The following is a 9,787-nucleotide window of genomic DNA, read 5'->3' as shown; positions in this document are numbered from 1 at the left end:
ATATATAGTTCTCAACAGTAGGACAATTATTTGGAATAGAATCATTCACTAGTCTTCAATTTTCTTTGCTATTACATATTTTGTGTATCTAGATTATAGTTTCTTTTAAAGTGTCCAGCTTTTTCATTCTTGAATATTGATCCTTAGACAATGATTCCATCTCAAATGAAAGTTTTTCTAGTTATTTTTCTTCAAAGTTACATAGTCCTAGCATATGATCCAGATCCAGTTCATGACTATTGCATACCAAGGGAAGAATTCACTTCAATCTTCCTTTCTTGCAAGAATTCATCGCTTGTGACAGTCGATGATTTTGTATATTCAGGGATCAAAGATCCCGGAAACTATAAGCATACTGGATTTTCATCCATTCCAGTGAGCTCCACTGTCTTTCCTGGACTAAACACATTAGGCATGTCATTTGTACGCGCTGATTTTGACATTGATGGTGTCAACGTGCCACATTTTCATCCGAGAGCAACGGAGACTGCATTCGTGCTCGAGGGTAGGATTTATTCAGGGTTTGTTGATTCAGGATCCAGAGTTTTTGCCAAGGTTCTTGAGAAAGGAGAAGTCATGGTGTTTCCAAAAGGTTTAGTTCACTTCCAGATGAACGTTGGAGAGTCGCCAGCAACTATTCTCGGGAGCTTTAACAGCCAAAATCCTGGATTAGTGAAAATCCCATCTGCTGTTTTTGGAACAGGAATTAAAGAGGAGCTCTTGATGAAGGCTTTTGGATTGAATGATAAGGAGATTGCTAAATTGAGGAAGAAGTTTGTTCCTCAATAGCAGGATAGATTATAGGAAATATTTGTAGTTTCTGTGTTTCATCTCTTTACTTCTGTATTCAGTAATGCAACTAAATTATCTTAGTTCCAAAAAGATTCTGCATAGTTCTAAAGGTTGCAACTTGCAACATAATCATACTGAAAATCAGTAAAAAAAGCGGAAATTTCATAATAACCGATAACAAACTGTTGTTTTTGTTACTATCTGTTATTTCTTGTAATTCTACTACTCTTTCTGGACTGCTTTGGGCTATTTTTTCCCTTGAGCCGAGGGTCTATAGGAAACAGCTTCTTTACCTCATAGGTAGGGATAAGGTCAGCGCACACTCTACCCTCCCCTGACCCCACTTTGTGGGATTATACTCGGTATGTTGTTGTTGTTATGTAGGTTAAAAATGAGTCTTCAAATCAATGAGTTTAGGCAAAAACTGTTCTACATGACCCCAGAAAAGAGTTAGGACTGTAGGCATTGCATGCTTTCCTAATGGAATTTATCAAGTATTTGGTTGTCTTCCAGTCAGAGATATAGTTCTGCTTTTGGTTATAAACTTTGTCTTCATTAATTAGAATGTGAAAAAAGGAAAGGAGGGAACATTGTTCAACTTTCAAAAGAAAAAAAGCTAAAAGGGTAAAAGCAAACATGCTGCTGTCATATTGATAGACACCATCATTTTGACCAATGTCCAATCCCCCCCACCCCCCACCCTCAAGTGAAGAGATGATGAAATACTTATGGTATATGGTCTGCTATGTGCTCGGAGCCGGACTCTTCAAATATATGGATGGGTGCATGTCGGATACTCCAAAAGTAGTGTAATTTTGGAGAATCAGACACAGGTGTAGCAACATTGGCAAATCACCATCATTTTCATTAATTTGCACATCTAAAACCCCTTGGACTTCATTAACTAACCAGTGTTCTTAAAGGCTCGTTCAAGGCATGCTCAAGCCCTGAACTTAGGTACAAAACAGGCTGTGTGCTCGTTTCGCCACCAATGCTAAGGTGTGTGGTTATTGCCCCTGGGCTAGTATATGTTTCACCTAATAGACTTTGGAGCTTTTCTTCACTTTTCGCCTTTGATAAAGTTGGGACTAACACAGTATATCACATTCAGAAGCATCAGTTGTTTACATAGGATACAACATTTAACACTCAACACTAAAGTGCAGTGCTGGAAACATCAAGCAAGAATAAAAAGGAAAGACAACTTAACATTGAAAATAAGCCATCTCAATGATGACCTCCTAAGCTATGTCAACGCTACGTCTTTACTAACTAGAGCATGACATTCAGCATTTCGTTCCAGGTATCAGGTACTCCAGGAAGGCACCAATGGCTACAATCAGATTTATAGTCAGCTAGGTGCTGCTTACCAGTTTGGCTTACAAACTTATTATAGACAGAAGGATGTCCGTCTCTTCGAAGAGCTGTCATTGTTGTTATATCCTGGAATGATACTGGAAAGCTCATCCTTTTTAGCACCTCTTTTAGCACCAATAATGGTTCTGGAACATGAGGGTGGCTAAAGAACTCCAGAGGCTCCCTCTGGTTGAAGCACTTCCATCCATTTTCCCTAACGAATCATAGTAAAAGACACGAGATCAGACACTCATAATTGAAACACAACACACATTCTATTATGAGGCAATGTTGGATAGATAACTCCATATTTGCAGAAATGTGGTGCTTCGTCTATTCCATTTTATATGACACTCACCATTTTAATCAGTTCCAAAAAGAATGATCCCTTTCTACATTTGGAAACTCTTCTACTTTAAACTTCTCATTCTACCGTTAGCGACATGCTCTTATAGTCATAGAAATGCCATGACATGTTTAAAATCACAAGTTCGAAGGATACTTTTAGCATGTGTGCTAGAAGACCTTTTTACGTTCTTAGTTTCCGTGCTCAGTCATATACCGTCATATGAAATGAAATGGAGAGAGTAATTAAGACAAGTACCTGTTATGTCGAGGCGACATGCTTCTGAAGAAAACTCGAGTTTTTCGAGGATCAAGATTCAGATCAACCCACTTAGCCCATGTCATTAGTCCTTTCTCATAGGCAATCATTGGGTTCATGTTTCTATAGAAACTGTTCCCTTCCATGATCAAGTCCCACCTGAAGCCAGTGAAATGGTAGAATAAGACTATGTCACAGGACATTCATATTCGTACTATTTTTTTTTAGTACATTCAAGAATCATATGAGAGGATAGGTAAATGAAAACGAAATTTATCTTACGAACTATATTTATCAGAGTGAGTCCACCAATGAGCTGAATCAAAAACAAGAACATCAACTCCTCTCCAATACTTTGCATTCTCTTCAATCATGTCCAGATGCAATATTCTCTTGTTTTCTGGTCCTTTCTTCAGTTCCACCAAGAAAGGAGCCCAGCAGAACTCTATCGTTGTCTCAAAATCCTTTAAAACGCCAATCAACCATCAGTTAGCTAGTCGCGAAAGAGTTCAACTTCTATACACTGTCGGTGCAAAAGAATTTTTATATTATTGGACAGGTACAAGTAAAAACTCTCACCATAGCATGGAAGGCCATAGTAGGGCCAACATAGGTTACTGTTTTTCTAGCCATAGGGATAACAGATTGAACTAGACAAACAAGTGATTCCCATTGATTCCTCATTATAGAATCACCAACAAGCATTATTCTCTTCTTCCTCATCCTTCCAAGAAATTCCAATGCATTGAACCTACATTCATCCAAGAAAGTTAGACCATCATATGGATATTTCCCAACAATTCAACCAAACCAAAAAAAAAAAAGGAAAAAGGACAAAAACACCTTACTATCTTAATTTTACCCTCCGTTATACTTTGGTTCATTCATACCTAACGATTAGCAAATTGTCTCGTATCCGCCCTTACTTCGAGTAAAATGTTCAAATTTAGTCCTCTACTTTTGAGTATTGATTTGAAACTTCCTTCCATTATACTTCAGCCAAGGGCGGAACCAGGTAGGGCCAAAGAGATTAGGTGAAAAATTACATTGTTTATAGGGCAACCCTGTAACTAAAGCTCCTGCTATGCAGATCGGGGAAAAGGCCCCACCACAAGGGTGTATTGTACCAGCTTTACCTTTCATTTCTGTCAGAGGCTGTTTTCAAGACTTGACCCATCACATGACAACAACATCAAGGCTCCCCAAAAAAATTACATTATTTATATATTGTTAAAATTACTTATTTTAAGTATATATAGTAGATGTTGAACCCTTTTAACTTCTTAATGTGTTACTTCTCGTACTTTGAACTTCATTACTGAAAATCTGGGCTCTACACTGACTTCAGGTAGGAGCTCCGTTAGTGCCAAGGGCAAATACGAGACAATTTGACAACAACAAAGATAGCCCAAAGTACAAATGAAAAAGCTAGCTCGGTACACAAAGCATCCCGTGTTTACACAAAAGCCAATAAAGGGCCACACCCCAAGAGAGTGTAATGCAGGTCAGTGACGATTTCACAGCTCACATGCAATGACAGAGCTAGAATTTCCACGAAGGAGTTCCAAAATATAAAGAAGTAAATACATAAAGAAGTTGAAGCCTGAAGGGTGACTATTTCACAGCTCACATGCAGTAGTGGAGCCCGTCGAAGGGTGACTATTTCACAGCTCACATGCAGTAGCAGCGCCCGTGTTTTCACCAAAGGGTTCAAAATATCAAGAAGTAAACAAATAAAGAAGTCAAAAGGGCGACTATTTCACAGCCCACATGTTGTGGAGGGGCCAAAATTTTCACTGTGAGGGGTCCAAAATACGAAGAAGCAAACATATAAACAAGTCAAACAAGATTTCAACATATACTATATATACACCTATAAAAGGCTCCGCGCCTCCGCCCCTGCTGGAGACAATTTTACCGTTGCTCCGAGACAAAGAACAATGAAAAACAAAAACATTTCTTAAACTATGCAACTAAAAACCATATCATAAAATACCTTGGAATTTCACAACCATGAGGTTTCCACCTCCACTTTTCATAATCAGTATCAGGTCTACCATTCTTTGTACAAGTAACAGCAGCAGTAAGATAAGGACAACTTGAATCATAAAGAGGATAAGTTTGATCAAAAACCCATTTCCCAGAACTTAAATCACATCTCTTCATAGCAGAATGCTGACTATGGAACATAGATATCTCATCATCTTTGTCATCTAACCATGTAAGTTCTTCCAACTCATATTGTGATAAAACCACATAAAATAAACTCAAAGTAAAAACAAGAAACAACAAAAAGTGTAATAAAAATGAGTTATTTGCCATTAATGCAATGTGTGTAATTTTTTTGGAGAAGGTGTTGGTGTTATGTATAGAGGTTTATTAGCTCTACTTTGAAAAAAGTTAGACAAAATGAGTTCAATTTTTGCCATGACTGGCGGGGGAATGGGCCATATGGGGTATATATGGCCATGTGATAATCAACTTTTTCTTTTTTACTTATTACTATAGTCAATAATGATTAACATTGTTTCTAGAGTTAAGTAGGAGTAGTTAACATGTCAAAAATCAAATGATCAATGTGTATGTAGAATATGTGAGGATGGTTGAGTTGGTGCGGTATATGTTACTCCCTTCGTTTCGAAATAAGTGAATTATTGAGGTATTTATTGGTGTTTCAAAATAAGTGAATCATTGAATTTTTTCTTAAATTTGTCCTTATGATTTGACAACCAATTAATTTTTTAAAAGATATTACAAGGTCAACTTTTTCTTTTTTTTTTGAGTGAAAATGGAAAGTTGTGTTAAATTTATGTCTTTAATGTTTTTTCCTTAATATGTGTGCCAAAATTCAATAATTCATTTATTATGAAATGAAGGGAGTATTTTATAACGGTGGTCAGGGATCGATTATCTCTCCTCCAATGCTTTTTCAGTTGAGTTTGCCGCATTGGACTAGCATAGTGTGATTTACATTTCTTGTGTGATTATATGTGAGCAGATTTATTTAGTGAGGATTCAAAGAATAGCGGACGTGAATTATCTGGGGTTTTCGGAAAAACAAAAAAGAAGAGAAGATTTTATCGAGTCCATAAAGTAGTGACACTTAACTGATAAATTTTAAATTTTGAATACACCCCTATAAATTATAATTCTATTGTATTTTACTCTCTTTGTTTTTCCCTTTTTAATACTTTTTATATCTCGAAACTCAAATAGATTTTAATAATTAGATAGAAAATAATTAAAAATCCACTTATATAGATGATACCAATTAGAAAGCTAGTGCTTACAAGGAGACTTACACTAGGTATGTAGTTATGTACCAATTTGATTTGTAAACAAGTTATATTGGATTATAAAATGAAGAATATAAAGCAAAATCAAATAATAATAGAATTATTTAGGTGAATATATTTTTATTGAGGGATATTTAATTCATTGGGTTAAAAATGGGATCGATATATACGAGGCATAACATATATTGTATGCTTAATTTTATAATACATAAACATGAATAAATTAAAATTTTAATAGTAGACTTCTTAAAGGGCTTTGGAAAATATGATTTTGATGGAGGACATTTTTGTGGTTGTTTGTTTTTTTTCAAAAGTGTTAGTCTACATTGAATTGTTGTATGATTCATCTCAAAAAAAATTTATACCAACGATAAAAACTCAACCAAATGCATGATTAAATAATTTCACATTTTATCTCGATATATATTAGAGAATTCTCAGTGTTAGGAATCCTCAAGTAAAATATGCTAAAATATTATGGATCCAAATATAATATTTATGAAATTGAGGATTATATATCGATACTAACTTGAGACTAAATTATCAATGTTGTGAGTTTTAACTTTTATAATCTGATGCTATAAACGTTAGTTACACTAATAATAGATTGGTTAAAAATTAAAAATAATAATAAATAATTACGAGACATGATTATTTATTATAAGTAAAATCATTAACATAAAATATAAAACAAATAATCTGCTATACAATATATTAAAGTATATATTATGTAAAAATTAAGCTAAAACCTTCGTTTTTGGAGGGACTGTATGCCACTGTGAAAGGGCATAGTGAAAAAGGAAAAAAAAATTGATTACACCGTAATTTAGGGGTTGTTGACCAATTAACATTATTATTGCTACATTAAATATCAAATATTGTGATCGAATGGTAAATATTTTTTTATTTTAATCAACTATTAAGGTTTTGTGTACGTACGAGCCTTGGATATGAAACTTTTCGTTGGCAGAAATAGTCGCAGGATCAGAATTTTTAAATACTAAGGGGTGTCAAAATTTAAAAAGTAGATTCGCGAAGAAGTTAAAGAGAGTCAATATATATATTACATTAAAAAAAAAAAGTTACTTCGCTACACAGTATAATTTTCTAACGAACCGACACCTCTCAAGTACATGCTGCTCCATCACTTGATAGGGAGAGCGTTATCCCCAAAAAATGAGATTTTCTAACGTGAAACTGAATTAATCGGGCCCCACAATGGTACAAGGTGAAAGTTTAAAATAAAAACATTACTATTACTTCCCCTTTCTTTTCTTTATTCCTTCTTTTTATCCTCATTGTCCTTTTTTTTGTTCCTTTTTGCTTTTTCTTAATATAAATATTCCCTTTGGTCAAAACAAAAAACTAATTGAGTGTTAAAGATATTCAACATTTTATACCTCAACAAGAAGTATATATATATGGAAGTAAAAAGTAAATTATTCTGAACTAAGTGAAGGTCAATTTCGAAATTACCAATAAAGTGTAGATTCCTTCAAAATTAACTGGAGTTGTGATATTTTAAATGTTATTTAACATATTATTTCTATACTTTTCAACTGTCTCAACTCTCAAATTCACCTTAAATAGTACCAATCCGAATTTTCATTCACAATATTCACAAAATATTAATACTAAATTCGATATTGGGCACTAAAGTATTGATAAGATGGCAGAGGGTTCAAGCTATACCGGAATATATATGATATAAGGTTGCTTGAAATGACTTCTCATATCTTTTTAGTATAGTCGTTCATAAAAATAATATCTAGCAAATATATGTTTTTTATTTAATTATAACATACATATTTTATACATAATTAACATATCTTTTATATATTGGCTAGTGGTTGTAATTAATTTTGACCGAGCATACTAGGATTAGATATTCAAACACTAAAAAAAAAAAAGGCATCAAACACTAAATAATCATGTACTGTTATAAACTAATAAAAAATAAAGAAGAAGAGTAGAGAGAATAGAGAGTAATTCTTATTTCTTTTCTTGAGTGATGAATTACAATAAAGCAAAACCCCTTTATTTATAGGGGAAAACTAACCTTGGGTTTGTAACTTTTCCATAAATAGACATACACAATATATGGTAAAGTAGGTATTCACTATATATGGTATATTTATAACACTCCCTCTTGAATGTCTAATTGATAGATAATGTGTCTCGTTAAAACCTTACTAGAAAAAATTCAGTGGGAAAAAAAATCTAGTGAAGGAAAAAAAGTACACATCTCTAATAATACGCATATAGGCTGCCTCATTAAAAAACTTACAAGGAAAATTCAGTGGGACAAAACCTCATAAGGAAAAAAGAGTACAACGCGTATTAACTCCCCCTAATGAGAATATCATTGAACCTTTGCATCTCGATCTTGTGCACCATCTTCTTAAAAGTTTTAATTGGAGAAAACTTGGTGAATAAATCAGCCACATTTTCACTTGAACAAATCTGTTGCACGTTGATATCACCATTCTTTTATAGCTCATGTATGTAGAAAAGCTTTGATGACGTATGTTTCGTTCTATCTCCTTTATGAATCCTCCATTAAGATGTGCTATGCATGATGCATTATCTCCGTATAAAATTGTGGGTAGATTGTCTTATTTCACACCACATTTTTTTCGAATGAGATGTATCATAGACCTCAACCATACACATTCTCGGCTTGCTTCATGAATAGCTATTATCTCAGCATGATTCGATGAAGTGGCTACGATAGACTGTTTTGTATATGTCCAAGATATTGCAGTACCACCACATATGAACACATAGCCTATTTGAGACCAAACTTTATGTAGGTCAGATAAGTACCCAAAATCAGCATGACCAATAAGATCGGGACTGTAAACTTGCTAACAAATTAACTAAAAAAAATGTTATATCAGGCCTTGTAGTATTTGCAAGATACATTAGTACATCAATTGTACTAAGATATGGTACTTCATAACCAAAGAGTTCCTCGTTCTTTTCTTGAGGTCGGAATGGATCCTTATTCAATTTTTGTATGTTTCTCATTTAAGCAAATAATCTATTGCTTTTGAAAACTCTACAAGAGTTTCAATGATACTCAAATCATCAAATTATATCTTATGAGGATAGTAAAAAGTTTTCCAGAAACTTTATATGCTTCAGGCATTTTGAATCCTTTAGGGATTTTCATATGGATGTTTGTCGAGTAACAATATCCAACATGTCAAGTGTGACATCTTAAGTGTCTAGACTGTAAATCAAATAAGTTTTACGCTTATCAAAATGCATCCTTTTAGGTCACTTGATAAATATTTCTACGTCAATATGCTTAAATTAACGTAGAATTCAGATCCTCATAATCTTTTACAATATTGCGCCAATATTGTATCAAAGATATCGTCAACGATTTCTTATTTTGTATCAGTTCACAATGCGACATAACATTTGAAGATCTCATCACTTCATTATTTTCAGGTACCTAAACCTCTCATAAGGTTTCATGAAGTGTTTCGTCGTAGGCTCTTCAAGAGCACATTGCCTTCTTATCATGATTAATTTCTCCTTATCCTTTTTAAGGATTATTTCATTTGGAACCGATTGGTCTATCATGCTTCACGCATGCATAGACTTTATCCTTTAAGGACACAAAATAGGACCACTTGCAGCTAAATATGAGATACTTTCGGCATTTGACTTGAATTATCTTTTGAATGGGGATTTGATGATAATTCCTAACATATTTCATAGTTGTTTA

The 9,787-nt window shown here is 33.9% G+C and overlaps 2 protein-coding genes across 2 annotated transcripts; one reads left to right on the top strand and one right to left on the bottom strand.

The window, feature by feature from the left end:
- On the top strand, window positions 1–963 carry LOC107851357 (germin-like protein subfamily 3 member 2). The gene has a single exon (XM_016696342.2). It carries the CDS (start codon window positions 151–153, stop codon window positions 787–789), a length of 639 nt encoding a protein of 212 aa, XP_016551828.1. The 5' UTR covers window positions 1–150; the 3' UTR covers window positions 790–963.
- Window positions 964–1,874: 911 nt separating this feature from the next.
- Window positions 1,875–5,180, bottom strand: LOC107851356 (protein trichome birefringence-like 36). The gene is made up of 5 exons (XM_016696341.2): window positions 4,749–5,180; window positions 3,332–3,503; window positions 3,035–3,216; window positions 2,753–2,911; window positions 1,875–2,362 (listed from the first exon to the last, which is right to left on the bottom strand). The coding sequence occupies exons 1-5, from the start codon at window positions 5,072–5,074 to the stop codon at window positions 2,065–2,067; spliced, it is 1,137 nt and encodes a 378-aa protein (XP_016551827.2). The 5' UTR covers window positions 5,075–5,180; the 3' UTR covers window positions 1,875–2,064.
- Between the last annotated feature and the right edge of the window lie 4,607 nt (window positions 5,181–9,787).

This window comes from Capsicum annuum, chromosome 12 (assembly GCF_002878395.1).
Source record: "Capsicum annuum cultivar UCD-10X-F1 chromosome 12, UCD10Xv1.1, whole genome shotgun sequence".
In the NCBI taxonomy this organism is placed as follows: Eukaryota; Viridiplantae; Streptophyta; class Magnoliopsida; order Solanales; family Solanaceae; genus Capsicum; species Capsicum annuum.
Note: the sequence above shows the minus strand (reverse complement) of the source record. Positions and strands in the feature narration are given on the sequence as shown.